This window comes from Acanthaster planci, linkage group LG08 (assembly GCF_054643075.1).
Source record: "Acanthaster planci isolate LZ-2023a linkage group LG08, COTS_SCS, whole genome shotgun sequence".
Taxonomy (NCBI): Eukaryota; Metazoa; Echinodermata; class Asteroidea; order Valvatida; family Acanthasteridae; genus Acanthaster; species Acanthaster planci.
Window position 1 is genome coordinate 19061063 of NC_141784.1, and position 25006 is coordinate 19086068.

General features: G+C 42.1%; 5 protein-coding genes across 5 annotated transcripts; 2 read left to right on the forward strand and 3 right to left on the reverse strand.

Moving 5' to 3' along the window:
* Nucleotides 1-77: 77 nt before the first annotated feature.
* LOC147798457 (cytochrome c oxidase subunit 7C, mitochondrial-like) lies at nt 78-3098 on the reverse strand. The gene is made up of 3 exons (XM_087140141.1): nt 2926-3098; nt 1824-1979; nt 78-988 (listed from the first exon to the last, which is right to left on the reverse strand). Exons 1-2 carry the CDS (start codon nt 3013-3015, stop codon nt 1863-1865), a joined length of 207 nt encoding a protein of 68 aa, XP_086996267.1. The 5' UTR covers nt 3016-3098; the 3' UTR covers nt 78-988; nt 1824-1862.
* A 123-nt stretch (nt 3099-3221) lies between these two features.
* Nucleotides 3222-8123, forward strand: LOC110976911 (huntingtin-interacting protein K-like). Its single transcript, XM_022230622.2, has 4 exons — nt 3222-3479; nt 5774-5829; nt 6055-6106; nt 6478-8123. The coding sequence occupies exons 1-4, from the start codon at nt 3327-3329 to the stop codon at nt 6571-6573; spliced, it is 357 nt and encodes a 118-aa protein (XP_022086314.1). The 5' UTR covers nt 3222-3326; the 3' UTR covers nt 6574-8123.
* LOC110976903 (apoptosis-enhancing nuclease-like) lies at nt 8124-10667 on the reverse strand. Its single transcript, XM_022230608.2, has 2 exons — nt 10513-10667; nt 8124-9611 (listed from the first exon to the last, which is right to left on the reverse strand). The coding sequence occupies exon 2, from the start codon at nt 9601-9603 to the stop codon at nt 8527-8529; it is 1077 nt and encodes a 358-aa protein (XP_022086300.2). The 5' UTR covers nt 9604-9611; nt 10513-10667; the 3' UTR covers nt 8124-8526.
* A 116-nt stretch (nt 10668-10783) lies between these two features.
* LOC110975409 (haloacid dehalogenase-like hydrolase domain-containing protein 2) lies at nt 10784-20700 on the forward strand. The gene is made up of 7 exons (XM_022227871.2): nt 10784-10998; nt 11652-11860; nt 12891-12975; nt 13348-13564; nt 13843-13906; nt 14264-14406; nt 19108-20700. The coding sequence occupies exons 1-6, from the start codon at nt 10898-10900 to the stop codon at nt 14365-14367; spliced, it is 780 nt and encodes a 259-aa protein (XP_022083563.2). The 5' UTR covers nt 10784-10897; the 3' UTR covers nt 14368-14406; nt 19108-20700.
* Nucleotides 14975-24709, reverse strand: dcst2 (DC-STAMP domain containing 2). Its single transcript, XM_022227849.2, has 14 exons — nt 24251-24709; nt 23696-24041; nt 23002-23172; nt 22624-22725; nt 22195-22389; nt 21722-21784; nt 21081-21294; nt 20323-20480; nt 19944-20108; nt 19094-19261; nt 18166-18400; nt 16758-16885; nt 15643-15745; nt 14975-15297 (listed from the first exon to the last, which is right to left on the reverse strand). Exons 1-14 carry the CDS (start codon nt 24491-24493, stop codon nt 15084-15086), a joined length of 2505 nt encoding a protein of 834 aa, XP_022083541.2. The 5' UTR covers nt 24494-24709; the 3' UTR covers nt 14975-15083.
* Nucleotides 24710-25006: the final 297 nt, after the last annotated feature.

Genomic DNA, 25006 nt, shown 5'->3' on the forward strand with positions numbered 1-25006 from the left:
TGTGTGACACTTGGGGTTAAAAATGGATGAGGGAAAGAAATTCAAAGACCAGAACAGCACTCGACACGAGAGAGCAATTTTGTTTTCTGAATGAAACATTTTAATTCCACATTCAAGAAACCAATTACATGTACCCATGTGAATGTAAAGTCTTTAACTGAAACTGACTTTCCAAAAAAAAGGGTGAGGAACAGCCTTGGTCTAAAATAGTTTCAGAAGGTAAGAGCAAGTTAATGCATGTCAAATTTTAGGCCTACGAGTGTGAGCCGAGTTTCAATCAATTAGTGAATTTCTTAAACCTTGGTGAATTAGTTTTGCTGCTTGTTTTTATTATTAAAATCTTGGTTTGAGGGCCTGCATCTTCATTGCCTGTTACAAACACAAAAAGGTACAAGTGTAGGTTTGGATGAAAAACTACAGTAATTTACAGAATTTTTATTACTTTAACACATTTTAAAGCATGTAGAGAAAATCTGAAGTGAAACCCAAACTTGTATTTTTCCATGCATATATTTGAAACTCTTTGGGCACACGCACTGATTCAAAACAAAAACACTGAACCCTCAATTCCATTTAAAAAGGAATTGTTCACAAATTGCCCAATTCACTTGTATGAAATCTGTCCTTTTAGATAGAATATCGCCCAGAAATTTTTGTTTTTTGCACTTCTTGGCTAAAATCATTTGTGCACACAATCTTTGGAACAAACAAATTTTCCACAACCCCCCAAATAACTGTCGAGTTCCTACAGAGTCAACACACAGGTCGGATATGTAGCTGACTGGAATATATGCAAGACAGCAGAGAACACATCCTGCACTATGGCCTGTTGCAGAACCACCACTGTAGGCGTGTGTGGGTGAGAGACAGATTGAAAGTTGATAAGATTGTGATGAGCGTTGCAGGTGAAGAGCTGGGATGGCTCAAGGACATGCAGTTCTACGGGATGTCATTCATCATGGGTGCTCCGGTATTCCATAAATCAAACCTACAATGTAAACGAAGAGACAAAAGCAGCTCAGAGGCATGGATAAGTACATGAACATTATCTGTCTTTTCTTATCCCTTTGAAATTTTGTTCACATTTTCGAGTAAGCATGTTTTCTAAATAATTTTTTAGATCTTGTTTTTATGGGCTTACAATCAAGTCACCTCTAGATGCAAAGAGCACCCTTATGACAACATATTGTTATAAAGTGCAGGTTCTGTTGAATTCATTTGGTTTTTTTATTTTGTTCTTTATATTTTTTTCCAAGTCCTCTAACAGGTTCTGATTATAGATGAATCTGGTGACCATGGTAATGCTTTCCCTGGTCATTTGCAGTAGCCTTTGTCAATAGAAATAAGTGCTGTGATAACTTTTGTACGGGAGCCATTAATCCATGACAGTTGCTCTATACTAAGCTAATATAATGCTTTCAACTATGATGGAGGCCATTGGGAACATCCAGTAAAACGTTGCTCAATTTGTCAACACCAAGGCAATGAACCAATTCGTATTCCAACAGAGCATGCCCAAAATGCATCACACCCAAGATCATTCGGGGAACAGCAATGTGCACCATGTCTGCCCACTCAGCATGGCCACATGCCGACTTGCACACATGCTTCATACTAAAGCGACCTTGACTTTTCTTAACTGGCTCAGGTGGCTGGTCCAAGTATGGAGATAGAACCTCCATGGTACAAGCAACCTTGCTCATTGAGTCAACTCTGTTAGATAAGGCCCATCTGAAAAATTTGAAACGCCAGCTGTTTCAACACATCTGTAAATGACACATGTAACCTGAGCTGGTTATCAACGAAAACAAGGCAACACTCACTGGATAATTATAAACAGAAAACCCCGCTTGCTAAGCAGTCTACTTCTTCTTGAGCTGGTGACGGACCAAAATAAATGGAGCGGCGAACCCTGAGCCAAAGAACACCGTCATTATGCCCAGCAGGCGCCATTTCTTGTTGATGTCAAATGGCATATTCTGTAAAGGTATCAAAATTGCATCCTGTTCAGTACACCAAAATATTCTCATTTTGAACACTTCATCAAAGTGTCTGTGCATATTCACTGTTATTCTCAATGAGGGCCCAACCAGGCTTGGGAGTATGCACACAGGGAAGAATTCTGCATCAGACTATCCCAATTCTCAAGTGCCATGATGCAACCAAGACAACTAGGGGATTTCAGCATGGAAAAGGAGCTTGCTTCCTTACTCAGGGAAGAGGCCTTTGAAAAGCAGAGATCAAGTCAACTTCCTGATGTTCATGATATACAAAATAATAATGATCCAATTTGGAATACTTCCCTTCAGACACTTTCTTTTCTTTTTCGGTTTTTATTTAAAACATTTTCAACAACCATTCACCAAACAGCATACATAATCACACAGCATACTTGATGTAACGAACATAAAACTTAGCATTTATAAGCCAATGTTTTTCTCTTTTTTTGCAGAAAGACATGAAATTGGCATGATGACCACAATACACTGAAAGAACAAAACTTTTTGGAGATTGACATTAATCCATAATTAGTCATTTCTTTTACTGTTTCCATGGTTTTTGATACTTTTGACCAGTCCTAGCACATGTTGCACTCTACAGGCTGTAGAACTTGAAGTTCACAGGATGAATAACATACATTCATATAATTGTAATTTTTATATTCCAAAGTAGGCGAACAATCAAATTTAAAACGGATTTTGTTTAGGCATGGAGGTAGGTTTACGGTAACTTAAATTTGTTCTTTACAGCTGTCACAACGCAGGCTACTAGTACTAGCCCAGGTGGACTCCCTGACCGCCCGCCAGTCGTAATGAAATGAAGACAACGTCCAACCTAGTACCTGGGCTAGCACTGCAGGCTGCAGAGCCTACGCCATGAACTCTTCAAAACTTCGAATAAAAATGAAAAACTCAGAAGGCTTACACTGCCTGGTCCTTCACCGTAGCCTGCCCTCCGAATCACGGACGTGCTAAAATTCCTACGAACAACATTAGATACCCGTGATAAAGCCATTTTTAGAAGAGATTTTAGAAAGTCGCCCCAGCTCTACTCTCGAGACTCGCAGACTAGACGTACAATGCCGTTGTATATTCTTTAACACGTTCCGCCCAATTTGGACATCGCCAGTAAGTAAATAAATAAGAAATAATTAGCCCAAGCGCGTTTCTTTTAGCGTTTAAAGCGCCCAAAATAAGACAAAGACAAGCGCCCTCTACAGTCCTAGTTCCGCTCATTTCACGTGTGTGTTCGGTACGGGCTGTGTCAATTTTCTGGTTAATTTTGCCGATTTTCTTAAAGTTTTGGGAGTACATTCGTGTTGTAAGATGTCTCAAAACGAAGTTGACCTCGACCCTGAAGATGTCGAGTCAAACTCCACCGCGCCCAAAGCGAAGAAACACGACAGCGGGGCGGCGGATCTTGAGAGAGTTACGGACTACGCGGAAGAGAAGGAAATCAGTGGACAACGGCTTACCAATGTGTGTTGGCATTTATTTTGGGAACCTATTGCAAATAGGCATGTACTAGACCGCTATGGGACTTTTTTGCTTTTTCGATTGTATGGACTTACTTTGCTGTCATGAATATGTATGCCCTAACATTTCATACATGTGGGAAGGTTTGTTTTACCTTTTACTAGTTTAAGTTTGGTGTGTCCAATCAAAATAGTCAAATTTACAATAATTTACCAATGCGAAGTTAGTTCCAGTCCATGTTCAAGGTTCGATATTCAGTGTTGAACGAGTAAGTGTTTGATATTGAACTTTGAATAAGTAGCCCTTTGACATTTAGGATTTACATCCCTAGAAATGAAGGAGTGCAAAAGGCACATAAAACAATCCATTCACATGATGTAGCTTATTTACTTTGTACATGCCATTACACCATGATGTATACACAGAACTCTCTTCCACACAGAGGCAACCCAGGGCATGGGGTTTTTCGGGGTCAAAAAAGCCCTCTGACAAGTATAGGTGACACTGGCAGTTTTTTACAGCAACATAATTATTTGAGCTCAAAACGGTCAGTTACACCTACTGTTTTCATCGAAACTATTTCAGTCAATCGAAAGAATATGCATCAAGCACCACGCTCAAGGTCAAAATTTACTTTCAAAGTGCTTCTCCACATTTTTTCGACCCACTTCTTGCATTTGAACCAGGGTAATGCAGTTTTCCATGGTCAAAACGACTTTGACTAAAGTGGTGTCAATGGAGTTCTTTGCTTGCAAACCAGAGTAGGAAAGCAAATGTATCATACCAAACTTTTCTCAAATCAAACTAAAATACCCAAACCCCATGCCCTGCCTCAAGATAAGATTGAAGCTGATCTCATTGTTTTCTTCAATCTGCGATGACTCCCTGCAACCCGGGCCATGGTGTTTTTCCCTCAAATGTAGGTGGTGCAGTTTGTGTTTTGTTCCTTGTGCACTCCATCGTTTCTAGGAATGGGCATCCTGAGCACTCGCCAAATGTAAAACGTACTTATTCATTGTTGAATATCAAAAGGTTACTTGTTCAAATGAGGAATAAGTACATGTAACTAACTTCACACTGCCCAAGAATGTCATGAACTTTGCATACCTACACTGTGCATGGAAGACTGACTGGTAAGTGTATTCACTAAGTTATAAAATGTCATCATTGTCTGATTGTCAGCAGTATGATGGCTTGACCAACTACAGTGTAGTTCCTTTTTCTGTCCTCTTGCCCTTAAATGAAAGCTGCTCTGCTATTGGTTGAGTTGCATCTCTGCATCAGTGACCAATTACAGTGTGGCTTTCATTTGACGGTGAGAGAAACATAAAAAGATAGGAGCAGTGCTGTGATTGGTCAAGTTTTCATACTGCTGGCAGTGATGACCTTTCAACTTAGTCGTACTACAATGCTAGTCAGTCATCCATGGTTTGGATCAGCAAACTTCTAATTAATGTCACCATTTTAATTAGATATTAGGTAAACAAACCTCCATAGTCAACATTTAACCATGTAAAGAAAGGACGTATAAAAATTAAGGCGTAAATATTTTTGACATCAGAGTAGACCTAAGTACTTACAATCAGGATAGCTGAAAACTTTCCTTTGGCACTTTCTACATGTCTATCTATAAGTATCTGTTGAGCGTGTTCAGTTGATCTATTCTTGCTCAATCTTTGCACGTTCTGTTCATGTTTGCTTTGTCAAAAATTCTGGTATTATGCAGTCGCTTTTACCCTCCAATTCATGGTTGTAAAAGGTCGTATCTGAAAGGGAAGTAAAGTCAAACATTTCATATCAGATCAAATGATTGCACTATGAGATCACCTGCAGCACGAGTGTGCCGATTAAGCAATTGTGCGCATCCATTTTCTTGCTGTGTGGTCAGAGTACTAATGTGCAAATGACCTGTCCATCTGAGGCAAAGTGTCAACCATTGACCTGATACATGTAGTCTTTGTTAAGTTTCAACATGTGTCAATATGTGGTCAGTTGACACAAAAGTGTGCAGGGTTTTTCCCTGAAACTTTAACCCTAACTCCCCAGAGTGATTTACTAGGAACCACACCCATTCACACAAATTCCAACCCCATATTGTAAACTGTGCACAAAAACTGTTAGACTCTGTTTTTGGGGGGGGGTTTGCCTGAACCCATGTTAAAGCACAAGCAGTTTAGGGGTACAGTACCCAGTGCCACAAATTCACACACTTTACTGGTGTTCAATTCTGTACGGTTAGAGAAGGTTAGGGTTAATGATTAATGAAGTTACTGTGCTTTTCTTGTTTTTAACTGCAGGCATTTGCAGCCATACACCACAGAATATCACAGGAGAAATCAGAAGAAATTGAAAGGTGAGGATTGTAGTCTGTGGCAGTTCTGTCTGGAGGCCTCCCCGATCCTTGAAAAATTGAAAACACCTCTCCAAAAATGCCAAATTATGAAATAACAAAGAACTTTTCCCACTTTTACTGCTTCAATGGCAAAACTGTTCCATGTTTTCTCTATAATGGGGCCAAGATGTTTATGTCAGCTTTTGCATTTCACTGCCTTAACAACAAACTCTTGTATTTCCACAGAGAGCGAGAATTAGCCAAAGTTGTCATCAAGAAGACAGATGTTGATCTGATCGTAAGTGATCATGTTTCATACCCATTTGGAGAATTACAAAACTGCAGTTTTCTGAACCAAGCACTACATGGCCCAGAGAAGACTCAGAAATCCCCCCTGGCTCAGTTGCATGTTTTTTCATTGACCTGTGGGAAACAAGTGTTGATCTTTACCAAATGCAGTTCAACTTTGTGTCACAGGAACATCACGTCATGCAACGTGTATCCATAATGTGCAGTGTTGTGGTGGCATTTGAACCCAAGATGAAGATGAAGCCAAAGATGATGCCGAGTCATTTTGGAAAAAAATTGCCCTGAATCAAAAAAATATGTGGAATGACTATTTAAAAAAAGAGGTTTTTTGCCTATCTAAACTCTGTTTCCTCACTGCAGATTCAAGAGCTGGAAATCAGTAGAACGGAAGCGGAAAGAAGCCTGCGAGAGAATAAAGGGAATCTAGTGGAGTCCTTGATTCATCTCACTAACTGATGGCATGCAGCATTCACCATAACATCTGGGAACCGACCCGCACTGTACTCGAACCCCCTAGGGGGCTGGTATTATAGCCGGGCTTCCATCTAGAGGGTGATTTGGAATTCTCATGTCGGGAATGGATCTTGTATAACCGTGCCATTGCTTTGAGAAAACATAAGCTTTAAGTTGCCTCTGAGAATTTGACAGACTCGACATAGATCTAAAGACACTCAGTGCTTAGTTGTGGCGCACATCACTTCTGATTATTTATTGACTCTTTAATTTGAAAACATAGGTTTTGCAAGTAATGTGTTTTTTTTTAAGTAGTGTTCGGTGTAGTGTATGTAACCAAATGGTATGGATTGAGGCAAGTGCTTAGAATTTGAAACAGAAAAGGGGAAATTTTCATGTGCATACTGATCATTGGATTCACTGTTATTTCAACACACAAGTATTATTTTTGTGATATTCTTGACGTCATTGCTCCGTCAGTTACTGCGAAGCTGGATGCAACTTTTAGTTTTCCAAAGAAATGATAGGGAAATTGGAGGTGTTGAACCTGTAGCCCCCTTATGCCCAAATGAAAACTGGATGAAAGGAGGGGTCTGACTTACCACCCCTAGGTATGTGAAAACTTACATTAAAGGGGTACATACAAGTGGATGGTGGTTAGGGTTCCAAAACATCCAGCGCGGAATGATTGCAGTGCCTGTAGAAAAAAATTCTCTGAGTCCATTTCAATGTACTTGTACTTGTATCATCTGGGATTTCACCGACTGTGTAGGCCTTGTATATGTGCAGTTATTTTCAGGTGTACGAGTTCATGATCTGATCAGCTCTATGTTTAGGTTATTTTAAATCATCTTGCAGTTGGAGGATTGAGGACCGTTGGGGTTAACGAATACATTATACATTTGCTGGTCTTCAGTGTTCAAGATCAGATTGGGAGAACGGCATTTTCAGCATCCATTCTCTTGATGCTGTCTTTACAATGAACATTTCCAACGATTTGATTTTATGTAACCATACTTCATTGCTTTAACAGCATGTGTCCCTCTCACAAGAAGTTGATCTCCATACACGGACACTGGCGTGCACGTGGCACATACTGCACGAGGTGATGCACAGCTAGACAGTGCTTCATCAACCGTTTACGGCCAGCCACATGACAGGCCTCCAATAGGGATGGCTAAACAGTCTTTACGAATACATGTACAGGTTTATTGTATTCCTAAATCACTAAATCTCATACTGAGCCTAACTGCTACATCCCCCAAAATGCTTTGACGACTTGCATGTCGGTGGCTTGATGAGGGGCAAGCAGTGTTGTTGACGATGTAGGAGACTTCACAGCTTGTGGGTTTGTGCTTGGCTAAATATAATGTCTGACAGGCCAATGCCTATGCTAAGTTGACCAAAGCAATTTTCCTTAAAGGTTTGATTGGGGTAGGAACCTACATGACTGTAGGGTGGACCCTTTGCTCTGTACATTGTAAAGAGACATTTAGGTCACCGAGTTGAGTGGTGTTGTAAAATAAATAAACTCTGATAGCTTTAGAAAAAGATTCCATTTGTCATGTTTTTGCTTTATTTTTGGTTCACAAATATTCATGTCTTTGGGTTACAAAACTTTGCAGAGCCCGTGGAAGACGAGAAGGTAGCTTAGATTATTCAACAAGCCAACTTGGTGTTTCATATAATGAAAGGATTAAATAGATTGAAGGATAAATTTACGAAGAACACAATTCTGAAATTCTAGAATTTTGGAAATCATAAAGTGCATATTAAATATATTTTTCTAATGCATTTTTGCCAAGCAAAAATTCACCGACAACTTAAAATTTTTGCATTTCACAAGTTCAAAAATGAATTTCATTTATCCAGAAATTGACAAATTCATGTGAGCATGGTGACGGAGTTATGAAGGTAAGGAAATTGGCGGAGAAGCCAGGGCCACGTCAAGGCATTTTACTGGTCTAGATCCTCCGGCCAAAAATGATCGTCCATGAAGCTGACCCGGAAACCCTTGTCGGAGAAACCAGACACTCTTTCTTCCTCCCACTGGCGCTCAACAAGTTTGTAGAGGTTCATTGTTGCGCGGGCATCCTCAACGGAGCAGTGCTCGCCCTGCTGGATGGAGTGGCCAAAGAGCTGCTTGGTCAGCCTCTTCAAGCTGGGGTGCTGACCCGGGCCGATGGTCAATCCGGCCAGCTCACACAGGCCCTTGTACATGCTGGTGTCCCTTGTATCCTCCCATGGGTGGCCGAGCTGGAGGACCTGGATGTCAGATATCAGTGCATGGCCAATCAGGATCTTCCCTTGCAGGATGCCAGCAATCTGCTGCTGAGCTTCCCGGAAGGGGACGGCGTCCACCATGTGGTGTTTGCGGATGCCGCTCCATGGCGTCCGGTAGTGGAAGATTGCCAGCTCGGGCTTGACGTAAGAATCGTATAAGATGTTACAGTCGTAATCGACGATGCTGCACCTCCCCAGGGCACTAGTTCTCCCCTGTGGGCCCACGCCGACCATTTCACAATCAAGAGCAATGAGCTTCTCCTTTGGAATCAGTCTCCATCCATCCGAACTTCCATCCCTACTATTAATATCTCCAAGAAAAGTTCCATTCGATTTATTCTCCCCATGGGAAGAGCTACATGCTAATGCTTTATGAAAGGTAGATGAACATCCGTTCTTGCATCCCTCCAAAAAACCCTTGACCCTGCCGCTAGAAACTACGGGTGAAACATTTTTGTCACAGTGTGTTAGTGCTGTGCTTCCTGCCTGTAACGTTTGGTTTAACTGCACAGACTCTGCCTGCAAAACTTCTAGACTGGCCCTCTTGGCCTTGTAGCTCAGGAGTCTGGCGAGTCTCGTCGGCAGTTTCATGTTCCGCATCTTCTTCTTGGCTGCCTTCTTTGCCTTGTTCTTTCTGGTCCTCTTCCTCGGCTGCCTCAGTGACTGGCTGCCTGGACAAGCTGCTCCAGATGCACTGAGGGCCTGGTGGCCAGCCTCATCGGCTTTACCCTTGACTTTGGCAGATGGCATGATTGTTTCTGAAAATGGAAATTTTCAAAAGAGTACATGTAATTAGGTCGATAAGTTATGATAAGAGTTAAGAAAAATGGTACGGAAGAAAGAAGAAAAAAGTACAGAAAGCTTCAGTACTTGACTCGATCACTGAATAAAGAAACATGAAGCACAAAGTAAATGATGTACCTGATGTACCAAAACTCCACTTATGACTGAAAAACCTATTCCTTTGTATTTTCTTTTTAAGTTTTTTTAACAACCTAACCGCTACTTCAAAAACATTATTACACTGTTACATGTATAGGTAAGCAGTTTATGTTCAGTGAAAGTATTCATCACGCAACATGCTAATTTCTCTAGTAAAGATTGCGGTAACACCATGTATTTATCTCTTCTTTGAGTATGTGTGGTTCTGAGAAGAACCACACATACTCAAAGAAGAGATAAATACATGGTGTTACCGCAATCTTTACTATAGATCTAGTTTCTTTCACCATGAAAACCTTTAAGTCTTATATGCTAATTTCTGATTCAATTTACATGGTCAATGATCCCATGTTTACATGAGTTAATACACAATGTTATATAAACATGAAAATGTTCATGGCCAGGACAACAGTGTATGCCGCCGGCTGACAGTCATGACAGTACCACGCCATAACCACGGCATAGGCCTAGTATCAGTTCCAAATACAGTTTTGGGACTGTCCAAAATATAGTTGGGACTAATGTTATAGCTGGGAGTAACAACAACTGAACAATCATGACAATGCTGGCTGAACCATCATGACTTGCAAGTTGTATGACCCATGCCATGGCTAGATCCGGAAATTAATACTGTCCGAAAATTGGACAAATCGGAATACATTCTACTTCTCTCATCTGGATGCATTGATTTAAGAAATGTTAATATAGTATACTTACCTCATATCGTGACTCTCTAACCAACACGAAATATACACACTGAATCTTGATGTGCATGACCAGTTTCTACCGATATCTACACCGATTGCGAAACACCGAAACGCCCGGCGAACTAATCAGTCTGGTGCCCTTAACAATTGATCTGAGTCATACGATAAATTACATGCACGTCAGGATTTTGACTTCACAAACGGCACGTGGACTCGTGGACTCGACCGACCTTGCCTATTTTGTTCAGTAGAGGGCGCAAATCACACTACTTTGAGTCGTTTAGCGCAGCAAGAAAAAAGACCGCTTCGCGTCTCTAGCTCTAGCTCTGCGCATATGCAACAAGCGATCGCTCATCTTCCATGTGTTGTTGAAGCATTAACAAATAACATGTGTGATGGCTGTGCGAGCTGGCCTAAGAGCAGTGTTAATCGACCTGAGTGGTACATTACACATTGAAGACAACATTATTCCAGGAGCAGTGGAAGCGCTAGAAAGGTTGACCTTGAACTTTGAAAATGAACATCGTAGGGATTGGGAAAGATGGATATGGGCCTAAGCATTGAGCAGTTTTATTGATATTATAAACATCATTTGGGACAAATTCTGCATCCGACCATCACAATCACTACATACCTACTTTTTACTAGTAGTACTCAAGGATGCCTTAGAAGTTAAGTTTGTCGTGTACACTGACTCCGCCCCTCTCTTGTAGAGAGTTGGAGTGGACCCCAAGGTCTACTGTAGCAATAGATAGGGGGACACATTTAATAAGTAGGGTAAACCATGGAGCAATAAACTTTCGGGTGTTCATGGCGCAGCTAGTGGGTGAAACTGTGACAGTCTGGTACGGAATTCTCTCTCTCTTCAATCTTTGGAAGTTTCCCAGCATCATTAATACACTTTAAAATGGAGAGAGTTGCCTTCTTATTACTGGATTCAAATTGAAAATATGCAGTACCCTCTCCCCAGAACTATGGAGCTTCTCCAAGCTCAGAAACAAAACATGGAGCTCTGGTTCTAGGCCGCTTGGGGTAGTGGTACCCATTTCTGAGCCCAGGATTACCAGTATTGTCACGCAGCAACATCAGTGTGGGTGTATTTTAAATATTAGAAATAAACCCTTGGATTTTTTTCCCTTGCTTGGTTAGATTAAGAGCAGCACCTGTCAAACTCAAGTTTGTGACCAACACCACCAAAGAGAGCACCTCCACCCTCCACCAGCGCCTCCAGAGACTGGGCTTTGACATCGGAGTGCACGACATCTTCTCGTCCCTGACAGCGGCTCGAAATGTGGTAACAGAGGGCGGCTTGAGACCCATGCTGCTTCTGCAGGAGGACGCTCGGAAGGACTTTGAAGGTGTGACGAGTGGGGTATCATCTTTAACCTTGACTCCTTGACCGTTTCTTTCTATGAGGCCTTTCCAGTCTTGCATAATCCAACGGAACCTATCATAGTGAATTTCAAAAGAACTGGCCGGAGAAAAGTATCCCTTTTATTCTGAAGAGTAGAATTTCACATGTCATGTTTACTATTACTCCTATTCATGTAAGATGAGGCTTATGCATCAGAAATTAAGATAACCAATCTTTGATGTTTATCTACAAAAAAATTTTAAAAATCAACTACAGTGTAGTATGAGAACTGGTAGAGTTGGCCACCTTTTGCTTAAAATGACGCACACACTAGTGGACTGGTAACATGTGACTGGCATGTTTGCTGCCACCAAGCATCTCTCGTCTCCCATGTTAGTAGGTTTCTGCTTCAAGCGGAACAAAAAGGGGTGTGTTTTTTGGGGGGCACTAACAGCATAGATGCGCAAGTGTATACGCGTTGGACGCAGAGCACTCTGAGTACGCATAACTAATTTAGTCCGGCTTGTATGGTCTTTGCACACACACAGAACGCTTGCAAAAACCCGCTTGTAACCACCTGTCTTTCTTTCGCCGATTGGGGGTGCACTTCAGCTGGGGGTGGATAGGATGTGTAATGTTAGATCTTTCCTAAATGGTATTTTCAACACTTTGATATGGGTTCATTTTTTAAGTTCAGATGCAGGGTACATGTTTGGAGCCAGTTAAGGTCAGAAATGACCTGGGTAAAAAGTGTATCATGCGTATTGGGCGTAAGGTCACTTTCTTTGAAACTGTCTTAAAATACGGGCGATTCACAATAGTGCACCTCCAAGAGTTTGCAACGCTTTGGCCAATCACGTCGCGCGAAATCTGTCGACCCGATGGGCGTTTGAAAAGAGTTGACAGATTTCACATATCCTGATAGGCCAACGTATTGCAAACTCTTGGAGGCACACTATTGTGAATCGCCCAAATTGGAGAATTCGCTTATTGTTTCACGTATGTAGCTTTTTTCCTAATCTGTTCACCAACAGGCATCCCTACAGACTCGCCCAACTCTGTTGTCGTTGGTCTGTCCCCCGACAGCTTCAATTATGCAACACTCAACTTGGCATTCAGGTAGAGACATGTTTGCCTCTTTGCTCCGCAAGGCCATCAGTTTGGGTTATCAGATACCTCTCTTTCTGTGTGGCTGCCACCTGTGGACCACTGATTTCCAATTGGGAAGTAACTTTCCCAAGCTTACCTCGTGCAGAGTAGAGATCAGTTGGATGTGTCTTTTAAACTGTCTGCTCGGTGAACAGACTGCCAAAAAAGCAGAGAGAAGCTGTGATATCAAACGTTAACACGTGAGTGGATTGATGAATAAATGGCAATTAATATGCCATCTGCTGACCGCAATATTAGGATATGAATCCCTTTTTTTAGGCTGTGATCATGTCTCACTATTTCCGTGCCAAGAGTCCAAGTCTGTGAAACTTCTTTTTCTAGATTGTTGCTAGACGATGCAAAGCTGATTGCCATCCACAAGGCCAGGTACTACAAGAGGCTGGACGGCCTGGCCCTTGGCCCAGGACCCTTCGTCGAAGCCCTGGAGTACGCCAGTGGTACCAAGGCATCCGTCCTCGGGAAACCGGAGAAGGCATTCTTCTTGGAGGCCCTGAAGAGCCTTGGATGCCATCCCGATGAAGCCGTGATGATAGGAGACGTAAGATTGATATATGGAGGCACAGTGTATGGAGAATTCCTTGGGGAGATGGGGAGTTTAGAGGTCAGCTCACCTCTACAAACATGGCCATCAAAGGTTTTTACTTCAATGCTAAGGTTATACATGAGCATCCTCAAGACTTATATGATATTGGAGAAAAGTATTACTTCAAAGGGAATTTCAGTTCCTTTTCCCTCTTCAAAATGATACTGATTGTTAGTCATTGCTACATGTATTACTCTAATATTTTCTCTGGTTTGTTGTGAAATGATTTGCAGGATGCCAGAGATGATGTGGAGGGAGCCGTGGCTGCTGGCTTGCAAGGAATCTTGGTCAAAACAGGTCAATTATATTTCTATGTTGTTGAATAGTCAGTAATTCATTGTTCATTTAATTCCTTTGGCAGGTGAATAAATACATGAAACATTCATATCTGAACACATCTCAACCAAAAACAACACTTCATAGTTTGGTCACTACTTTCAACTAAGCACTTTGTTGGAGAAATGAGAATTTTACAAGAAGTAAAATGGGATCAAAATACCCACACAAGAATAGTTTTCAGAAGCTTTACGATAAAAAACAAGCCACAAAACCCTAACCAAAATGACTGCATATTGTCCCCAAGAAACTTTTCAATTAAAGGACCTCATTATTTTAAGGTCTTTAAAAATTTTGGCTTCATGTGCTGATACACAGGTAAATATCGCCAAGGTGATGAGGATCGCATCCAGCTCAAAGCGACCGCTGTCTGCCGAGATTTCCCTGAAGCTGTAGAGCACATTTTTTCCAAGATGTTGTGACCCAGGGCCCCCCATCCTCTCTGAATGGTCAACATAGAGGTAAGTTGGTCACATAGGGCTGCATCTCATTCACTTCGACAGCGGATGCATATGTATTGACCCACTATGTCTCAAGGAACATCCACTCTGATGCTGTCCTTGCCAGGTTGTTTAAGCATGTTCCAATCTATGGAATTCCATCACCAATAGAGTTGTAACAAGTCAACTGCTTGCCAACCTCCAGTCATGTGGTCTCAAGCTGTTCTCATGAACTGTCACAAAGGCATTCCTTTCGTCCCTTGTTTCTTCAGTATGATTTATACCACACTGATGACCAGGTTTCCTGTGATTTTTCCTGCTACTTTGGCACCAGAGATCAACCAGTAAAAACAGGTCTCCCCTGGCATACAAACTTTCTCCTCTCCTGTGCTGTTTAATTTTACATTCATTGGTCGAAGGTAAATTATTTTCCTGTCTTGTGGATTTGGTCAGCTATTGGACTTCTCATTTGGAAATTTTCCCTGAAATTCATACCTTGTTACACCACCCACACTGCAGGGCATTAACAGTGTCTACCCCTTCCGATCTATCTTTGATTGCAATTCAATACTTATTCCTCCAAAACTGAACGGAGTTGTCCCATATTTTACTCTGTCTTCATCTTCATTATATTCTTCTTCAGAAACCTCTTCTCTTTCGTCTTCTTTGTTCTCGCTTTGCAAAACCTCCCCTTCCTCCTACTTACGAAGCCCCTTCAGGAGCCCTGACTGTGGTTTGGCCCCAGACGTCTTCCACACATTGTCCTCATCATGCTTCCTGTCGATGGATTCATATTGGTAGGAGTAGTCTAAATCCTCCTCCTCTTCTGATTCCTCATCCAGGGATACACTCTCTTCATCTCCGCCCCTTTGTTTCTTTCTCCTGCTGGCCACATCTTCATCACTTGAAGCCCTGCATTGACAAGAACATTTTTTTTTTCCTGTCTCCCTTGTCACTTCAGATAGGAAGCCTGTGGTACCGCACAGTGCATGATTTCAATGGTTCATTCTGTGTAGTTTGACTTTGAAGGGGCATCAAGCCCTCTGTGAAGTCAAAGTGATGGGGCTCTGTATCAAGATCTTAGCATCCACAAACCTGAGGGCCACCACGGTCTTAATCTGCTTCGATGTGGTGGGTTTGTGTGTCACAACAGCCAAAACTTTTCTGTCCAGTAGTACATGTATATTCACTCACATGGTTAGTGGGCATCCAGTCAGAAACAGAAAAAGGGATCATCTGTAGTCAAACGCAACCTACCTTTCGAAATCAAACGCCCCGATGTCTACAGTGTAGTCCACTGGCCTGCTGCACAGTTGACACACATTTTGGATTTCGTCAACACATTCCAGACAGTAAATGCCTACACAGATTTTCAAATGAAAACAAACTTGTTTCATGTTCATTTGATTATGCATTCTATCTTAATTTTTAAGGACGGAGATGGGCTTAGCAGGAAATATCCAACATCACTATCGCATGTGCTGTGCATCCATACAAAGGTGTGTGAAGATGCAATTAGTTGCGCATATTCAGTTGAAAATTAACATGCTAGCAAACTAGAGAGATCATATGATGCCTTCTACCTTTGTTCCTAAACTAGGCCAGACAATGCCATTTACAGTTCCTGAGCACAGCTCGTACAGTGGCGTAGCTAGGATTTTACTAGTGGGGGGGGGCACAGCATCTTATGGGAGGCACCAGCTTTCGGTGGTGTGGTTTTTTCGGGGAAAGCTTTTGTTAGCCTTGTTCAATATCCATTCCTCCGTGTTTTTTTTTTAGTGGGGGGCACGGGGGGGGAGGGGGGCACCGGGAATTTGTGGGGGGCACGTACACCCAGGCCCTGCCCCATGGCTATGCCATTGAGCTAATGTGACACCTTCACGTCTTAGTGGTACCTCTGATTGAAGGTTGATGGTTTTGGAGAATGGGAAGATGGGTAAAGATATCTCAGTGAAAGTAATCGAATATTGGTTCATTAGAGGGCTCACACCTAAAGTAAAGTCAACATTTCTTGTCTATGCTTCAGTCGGATGCTTTTCAAATTCTCTAAAATTTATTAAACTCTCTTCTCACTCTTCATCCCAATTCTGCTTCTTCAGTATTAAGGCTGTCAACGGCTTCTTGATGATAATCGTCGTAAGATATTGTCCATGCTTCTTTGCAGTGCTGTAGTGAAGTCCATTGAATGTCCAGTTTTAAGTCATGTCACAAGGTATTTATATGATCTGTGACAAAACATTCCTTTTTTTATATTCATCCTCTTACTTACGACTGAACTTCAGAAAGGACTTGTGATGGACTCACTACAACACTGTTTCTGAAGGGGCAGTGTGCTGTCGTAGCTTTCCCAGCCAAATAAAGGAATGTCTTACCTGGGCATCCAGCATTGGCGCAATTCACAAAACCCTCTGTGTCCTTAACTTTTCCTGGCGCACTGCAATTCACACAGAACTTCCATTTGAATCCACAGATTCGGAGAATTTTGGCCCAAACCTTTGACCTGTGCATAATGCAAGAATGACAGTGTTGCATGAAAGTCTGTTTTTCCTCGGATCATTTTCTACTACTTGTTCACTTGTTCTGATCACGCTTCTTACTTTTCTTCTTTCAAAACCCTTTTCACTTAATACTGATGCTTAATATTCCTTGAACCAAACTGTAAAAGGTGTGCATTGGGGCAAAAACAAAAGAATTATTAGATTTTTGTCACCTCTTTCAATTATCCCAAAGAATGGTTATCCGAGAACTCTGACATGAGACGGCAGTCTTACTTTTCCCCCGAAGTGCCTTTAAAATCATTTTCATTCATACGCTATCATCTCTGAGCTCACCGAGATCACTCTTTTCCATATCATTACTGGTTTGCATGTACCCCAGAGTTGCTGACTCGAGTCATGTGACTTCGACTGGAGTTGGACTCGATTCGCTATTTTTGTGACTTGTGACTTGACTTGTAAATACTAGCTTTGACTTGTGACTTGACGTGGACTTGCAGAAATTGACTTGTGACTTGACTTGAACTTGTATAAAATGACTTGCTGCCACTTCTGTCATAGCCATATTGCCATGCACAAATGATGCATACGTTCCATGGTTTTTCAGGCCTCCAAAGATGGCTATTACAAAAATTAAGTGCTGCACTATGTAATTTTTCAATTTTTTAAGCAGTTTGGAGCAATACTTGTGACCTGTCACTGCAAAATGAGCTGAAAGTCGGAATTTTCAAAAATTGAAATATTGGTATTTTTTAATTCAGCAGAAAGAGAGCTTTCCAATGGTGTGTAAGTGGAACACTTAGGGCAAAAGTATAAGGTGAAAATGTGACACTATTCTGGCAGCTTTGCGTCTCTGTTTTAGACATTGTTTCAACATTTCTGACCGGGTACAAATAATAACATCCTCAAAATTGATGAGGAATTGACATTTTGAAATATCTGAGCCTGCAAACAAAATTTGGAATTAAATAGATAGGTTTCTTTCCGAATATTACAAAAAGCCAAAATTGGCCTCCACTTCAATATTTGACACTGAACCCTCAAAACAGGAAAGAGCGATTCCCAGCAGCAGGTCCTTTGTTCCGAGTACAGTCTTTTGTTACACAGACCAGCTCTTTTGTCCGAAACTGGGCACCCCGGCTCTGCGTACAAACACACGGTGCTTGAAACCAGGCATCCCGGCACGAAGTGGTTGAAGTACATTTGGGCCTCCGAAGATGGCATCTTCTGGCATCTAGTCATTGGGCTCTACTTGCTATCCAAATACAATAGGGATAATAGTGACCTGGATGCAAGGTGGCTGGCAAAACCGTAGTCTCTCGTTCCCTGGCTGTTGTCTGTCTTCTTGTTCCTCTTGAGGAATTTCTTGAAGCTGCCGCGCCGGCGGAGGATCTGGTTGTAGAGCCAGACGGCGCGGACGCGCTCCCTCTCTGGGTAGTGCCTGGACATGATGAGGCGGCGCAGGCGAAGCCCGTAGGCCTCAAACATGATCAGGAAGAAAGAGATGATGAAGATGGCACCTGGGGCAGTACAGGTTCAGAGAAGAATTGACAAGGGTATTATGACTGTTCAGTCTTTGAGGCTCTCTCCAAACACACAACACCTGCATGCACTGTGGCCTCTTCAGTTCCACTAGGCCAATATAGAAAAAAAGGTGTGCATTTTCCTTGCAAGTGCAGTTATCTGTCACGCAATATAAGCAGACATACTGAATTCTTGGTAAACTTTGAAAGTTCTGCTGTGCTTTTTTTGTTCGGTATTTTAAAGCCATGGCATGCAGTGAGGCCATTGTGTATTCTCCATTAACCATGCCCCTGGTTTTGGATTCTCAAGATGCTCTGAAGGGGATTGATTTTCAAGAAGCCAGTGGCTTACAAGTACTACAGGGATTAATTCTTGATCTCTTAATCTGTAAAGTTGACTGGAAAATGCCCTCCCATTAATGTGTGTTACAATGTTGCTGATTTACTTTATCTGTCAGCCAAAAAATCAGGGTACTCAGTTAAGATTTGGATCTAATATCTACAAATTCTTACTGCAAACATTTTTGGGCCAATCTGAACAACTTTTGGAAGCCAGCTGGTTGAATTAAAATTCTGAATTTGAATCGTGGATTTGAATCCTGTACATCTTCCTGAAGGCCAGTAACACTTTCTGACTTATCTCAAAGTGCAAATAAACTTACTTCCTGTAATAACGGTTAGCATTATTACCTATGACTCTATAGGTTCCAATGTCTGGCTGCGATGGATAGGGAAGGCATTTTGTAGTGTCAACCGCAAAGTCGCTGATGTACCGTGGATCAAGCGATTGGATAAGAGCACGGTAGATATCAACAAGAATCCCATCTCCCTGCACGTCCAGTGTCACGGCGCCTGGAGCTGTTGACAGGTACATGTAATGCCAAGTTGCATAGAAATCAGGCTGATCACTTGATGAAAGCCAGCATTTGCCAATTAGAATGCCCTGATTTGGTATGATTTGATGACCAGCTGCCCAGTTTAGTAGCGGAGCAGAAAAATGCTGCATATCAAATTCATGTTTGTCCTAGAAGCCGGGAAGCATTTCTGTTATTATCATGTGACGTGTTGATTAGTGACCTGTATTTTATTCAAAAGGAAATGCACTTCTGCGCTTACCAAACAAGTGTGCTTAGGAACCCCATGAGCTCAGCTTTTTAACATTTGCTCAATAAACCATTTGGGAGTTAAATTTGAATAAATCTGGTACACTGAGTGCTTTAAATTCACATGAACATAACAATTTGAAATCTTCAGACTAAAAGCACTGTTACTATACCTTGTGATTCGGGGCAAGCTTTTGCTTAGTGACATAAGAGACGCCTCGCAACAATGCACACTTCTCAATGGATAAGAAGGGCACAAAGGAACCAGTCCATTCCAGGGATTCCACTATGCAAAAGGTTGCCCGAAATCACAGTGTCTTTAGTCTGAGGAATTCAAATTGTTGCATTTATGTGCAATGAGATAACATAGTGTACCAGATTTTATGGAAATGTAACTCGCAAATGGCTTATTCACTCAGCTCCAGAGCATGACTCACCATTAATGTGTACGTTGAGCTCGCTTTGCATACGAACCCAGTCCAAAAACCAGTAAGCCATGCAGTCAGCTGCCATAAGTACTGCCGCATAGAAAAGTTGCGTGGTCCACATCACAAAACCCAGGATAATCCGCCGCTTCTCTGGCCTGGCTAGGTATACGGAACCTGTACAGAGGGACATGATAACCGGGAGCGCATTGAGGAACACGTGCTACTGTGAGCACATTCTGCTGTCCAACCGTTGCTAAGGTTCATTCATAAGGTTTATTCGTCTCATGGCAACATTACAGATTTATACCCATTATGTCGGAAATTGGTCACCTGATCAACAGAGTCATTATTACTGAGCACACACATCTACCAGGTACAGTTTTCTTACTTGGGGTGATATACTTCCTGCGCTCTTTCCTCTTCAGGGGGAGGAGGGTCTCTTTGCCTGCCTCTTTTCGTTTTTCATCTATCCCCTCAAAGTACTTGGTGACGTACCAGTTGTCATGTTTGTCCTTAACTCGGTAGGCGTGATAATACTTGTATGCTCTGCATTTCAGAAATCAGTGAGGAATGGATTTGCTCTGCTTAACATGTGGGTGACATTTTACATCTGAAGGTGGATTCCAAAAAATTGCTGGAAGGAGAAATTAAGGGAAATAGTGAGAAAGTTTTTCTACCTTACTGTATTTCAATGAAGTACCTGTAAATCACATTTGAAATATTCAGAGGTTTATATTATTAAAACAAATCTCCAAAATCAAAAGTATTTAGAGAGTCCTAAAGAGTTTTCTTGAATTATTGTTTTCATTTTTGAACTCCAATCTGGAGACCAGCATATAGTAGTGGCTTGTAGGAAATAAGTACAGGGTTCATGTCCACACTGAGTTTAGCCTTGACCAAGGCGTTGGATGAATCTTTGCCCCAGGATGTTAAGGCAACCTCCTGATCTCGGTTTGACTCCCTAGACCTTAACAGATTCTGTGCTGTTATGCAGACTAGTCTACATTCCACAGAAGCATCCTCTCATTTCCAAGACACATTTTCACTCTTCATCGCCTCTAAAGACCAGGAAGCTGGGAACAGAAGTGCCAAAGAACATATAAGGATCCCCTCAAATAAAAATAGAAATGGCTCTGTGGACTTTACTTGAGAATGAGGAGGATGAATGCGAAGGACATAAGACGGTTGAGCCAGGTGACCACCGTAAGGAAGCCCTCAGTCCTCTCCTCCATCTCCCCGAGAATGCTTTCCTTGATCTGCCTGGCCGTCTGGGAGAAGTTATAGTCCATGTGTATCTCATGGTGGAACTCAAAGTCCACATAGAACTGGTCTTCCAGTTTATCTATTGCACTGTCAATTACTGCGGAGAATCACCCAGACAAGATAGTCCTGCTTACCCTTCTTGCAATAAAAGAAATCGGGCCTGTTTGATTGTTCTAAAATTTCCTGAGAGCAATACTGCTTTCAACAATTACCATCTTCAATGACTTGAACCAGCTTTTCAAGAAACAAACAGAGCACAGCTATTTTGTAAAATCCAATCCAAAAGAAATGTGAAGAGTGATAACCTTGCTTGATTAAAACAGTAATCTGCTTAAACTGTCCAACAAATTCAGTATCTTTTTTAATGAACATATTTAAAGCTGTCAAAAAGTAAATTTGTTGTGCTTGTCAAGTACTTATTCATTATGTTGAATATCATATCAATGCAGGGAATATCTTGGAGACTTTTGAAGTGGAACAAAAAGAGATTTCACCAGATCTGTTGTCTGGCCTAATACACTTACCCTGGCTCGCTTCCTCTGCAAGGACTATGATTATTTGTGGAAAGATGCACAGGATTTTCAGAACTGTTGAGAAACAAGACCTCATAAAGCATACAACTACCCTTCAAATCAGAGGCAGACTCAAAGAAACGAAAACATTGGAGAAAGGTCAAGTAAATCTGACATGCAGTCTGGTGACCAAGAAATACAGTGGTGGATCAGAGGGTCATCGGGACTACCTGTAAATGAAACTCACCCAATCATCGACTGGTTGTCAGATCAGCAGACAAGGATGGGGTTAGTTATCAGTTATTCTTCAAACAGCAAACAAGTTCTTCCGAGAGCATGCTTTTGGCTGCTAAGATTTGTCTTCCATTTTCCACTTCTAACTTAAATGGAAAAGCTACTTGGTAACCAGTGGTTGCAAGATTGTGTGGCTCTGCAGGGATATTGTTTTGCTGCAAATTTTAGAACAAAAATTTTTCATTACTTACTGCCAGCTATGTGGCAAACGTTCGAGATGAGATCGACGATGCCACAGACAAAGTTGAAGATGGAGGCATGTTTGCGGCACTTGTAAGCAGCATGTTCAAAGGCCCTCTCACATCTCTTCTGAGGTACACCCAGCCGTTCATTGCACTTGTCCACCATGTCACTCAGCCAATCAAAAAACTCTGTGACCGCATTCCCTGGTTTAAAAAAAGATGGTTGGAGGCCCAGTCATAGAACAAGAATAACATTTGAGGTTGTAGAGATGCAGAGTTCAATACACAGACAAATGTCCCATCCGACAAACAAGCAGGCCAAGGCTCATGGGACAATTAAACATAAAGTATTCCAATGCCAGAAAATCATCTTGATATCTCCAGAAGGCTTTCAAAGACTCCACTCTCCCCAGCTTTCTTGCTGCCTGAGTGACCTACCCAAAGAGTCCACAGCATCTTTTATGGCCAGAAACCCTTCTGTGATCCGATTCCCGATGACTCGGAGTTTGTGGATCAGTGATGAGACTTCATCTGAAAAAGCTGTCCAAAAAACCCAAATGATTACCCTTAGAGGTGCATACAGGACATCACTTCAGAGATTATAATGCTCTCCCGGTAAAAATATTTAATTAGATTTTCAGGGATGAATATCATTTTCCACTCGCAGTAGCCTAATATCTTGCAATGCCTTCAGAAAATCTAACCCACGATACTATCATACTTCCTTTCCTGAATGCCAAGTTCCTCAATTTTAAGCAAGCACAGTTCCCATCTTCTCCTGGCATGATCAAAACCTTGCTTGTAGCTTCTACTCACAGGCCATGGGGGCTGTGACCACCTGGAACAGCTTGTAGGACTGGTTCATGGCCAGCTCACTGCCACAGACCTGGCTGTGCCCAGCCACGTCCATATTGTAGCTCAAGTTCTCCACAGGACCGCTCAGCACTAAGAGGAAGCCGTAGGCCATGAGAATTGTCCTGCCTTTCCCTACACATTGTGTCAAAGACAGAAGCCACCAAAAGTATACCTCATAATGATCCTCATATACCTCATACCTCATATTGATCATAAATATGTCCCAGCCTGACAAATATCATCATTAAACGTGTCATTTTTATGTGTTCCGGGAATCTTTAGGATCACCTTCACCTCAACTTTGAAATCATGATACAATGTTAAGTGATAATAGTGCTTGGGAGATACTGTTTAAATAGCCCTTATCCCAATTTATGTTGAATACCAGTACTGAAATATTTGCAGTTGATCGAAAAAAATTAGAAACTTATGAAAAAATGGGACATCCAAAACACAATTTCAAATTCAAAGACCAAAGTTGGTTTGGGCAATCTTTTTGGCTTGGCCTACTTATTTTTAAAGGCCCTGTTTCATAAAACGTGTTCAACGTTTAGAAACAAAAATCAAACGAAATTCAAACTCTTTGGAACTTGTTCTGCATGATATTTTCGGTAGTAACTGTCATCGTGTGAGAGCCAAAAGAGTTTTCTAAAACCTGAGAAAAGTTGCGGCACCATCAGCAGCATAACGCAGCGGATCCGCCGGGAGAAGGCCATGCCGAAGCAGACGAACGGCCCGATGATCATGATTGTCAGGGCGGCCTGCTTGGGGTCCTGTGTGAGCGCCAAGACGAAGATCGGATAGAAGAGCATGAGGAACATGATCCCGCACAGGAAGCCGGCCACGTTCTTGGTGATCTGGTTGGCGAAGGTCCCGGATCGGCAGCAGGGCATGTATCTACTCAGGAAACGGTAGAACTTACCGATGCCACGGCAGATGGCGAAGATAGAATAGCGCACGCCTTTGCGAGGTTTGCGCTCCTCTTCGACGTCGTCTGTATCCTGTTTTGAAAAGTTTGAAATGAAGGTCAAGTGCTTGTTTGTGTGGAAAAAAGAGGGTGTGTGCAAATTGCAGATTTTTGCACTTTGACATCCCCACTTCAGGTTTGGGAAAGTTTCTACGATAGCGGTAACATGATTACCATTCTTCCAAAAAGCCCCAACTTGAGACCCGGTTTTCATTTCATTTGGTCCATGGCCATGTCTCTTACATCGTGCATGTCGATTTCCATGTCGCCGAGCCCCATGAACCTTGGCTTCTTCTTCTTTTTAGCCGCCTTCTTGTCTCGCCGCTTATCCATCGAGTCCTGCATCTTCTCCTGCGCCTTCTCTGTCATCTTGTCCTCCACCTTTTGCTGGACTTTTTTCTTGACCTGTTTCTGCATTTGCTTCTTCATTTGCTTCTTGGCCACTTGCTTACCGGCCTGTCGTGTTGCTAATCTGGCGGCAATCATTTTGATAACCTTGCGTTTTCTAATTCCGGTAACCAACGACTGGAACTAACATTTATCCCCCAGTAACCAACTAGGCCTAAGCAAAATTACTTTCGACTTACACCGCGTGGAAGTTTTCGAACCGTAGAGCTATTATATAAAACGTTTTGAACTCTTAACTTGATTTCCACGCGCTCAATTTCGGCAGTGGTGCGCGTATGGCGTACGTGCGCGAAACAATGAACGCTGGTGTTAGGGACCAAGACCCTCATCGGTTGAATGAAAAATATTATGAGCCAGTTCGATATTCCAAGAGGATATTCTGAAGAGGCCTCGAAGTGGAGGCGAAATATTTGAAGAAATGTTAAAAAAAACTTGGCTACCGTAAGTGTGAGTAACTTCATAAGGATATTGACTGAAGGCCTTAAAACGTTGGATTCATCGATTACAATTCCAACAGCCGATGCCAAAACTGAAGCGTGTCCGAGGTCATTCGGGAAAAGCGACACGCGCGCGTGATTGTCTGCAGCGCAG

Excerpts from the sequence above, each read along its gene's own strand:
- LOC110976911 (XM_022230622.2), top strand. The coding sequence starts at position 3,327 with ATGTCTCAAAACGAAGTTGACCTCGACCCTGAAGATGTCGAGTCAAAC. Across the intron at positions 5,830-6,054 it reads AAATCAGAAGAAATTGAAAG|AGAGCGAGAATTAGCCAAAG; the intron begins GTGAGGATTGTA and ends GTATTTCCACAG. Across the intron at positions 6,107-6,477 it reads AGACAGATGTTGATCTGATC|ATTCAAGAGCTGGAAATCAG; the intron begins GTAAGTGATCAT and ends TCCTCACTGCAG.
- dcst2 (XM_022227849.2), bottom strand. The coding sequence starts at position 24,493 with ATGATTGCCGCCAGATTAGCAACACGACAGGCCGGTAAGCAAGTGGCC. Across the intron at positions 22,726-23,001 it reads GGTCACAGCCCCCATGGCCT|CTTTTTCAGATGAAGTCTCA; the intron begins GTGAGTAGAAGC and ends TTTTTTGGACAG. Across the intron at positions 21,785-22,194 it reads CGTTTGCCACATAGCTGGCA|TTCTGAAAATCCTGTGCATC; the intron begins GTAAGTAATGAA and ends GTTTCTCAACAG.
- LOC110976903 (XM_022230608.2), bottom strand. The coding sequence starts at position 9,603 with ATGCCATCTGCCAAAGTCAAGGGTAAAGCCGATGAGGCTGGCCACCAG.
- LOC147798457 (XM_087140141.1), bottom strand. The coding sequence starts at position 3,015 with ATGGCTTTATCACGGGTATCTAATGTTGTTCGTAGGAATTTTAGCACG. Across the intron at positions 1,980-2,925 it reads ACGGTGAAGGACCAGGCAGT|AATATGCCATTTGACATCAA; the intron begins GTAAGCCTTCTG and ends ATACCTTTACAG.
- LOC110975409 (XM_022227871.2), top strand. The coding sequence starts at position 10,898 with ATGGCTGTGCGAGCTGGCCTAAGAGCAGTGTTAATCGACCTGAGTGGT. Across the intron at positions 10,999-11,651 it reads GCAGTGGAAGCGCTAGAAAG|ATTAAGAGCAGCACCTGTCA; the intron begins GTTGACCTTGAA and ends TTGCTTGGTTAG. Across the intron at positions 13,907-14,263 it reads AGGAATCTTGGTCAAAACAG|GTAAATATCGCCAAGGTGAT; the intron begins GTCAATTATATT and ends GCTGATACACAG.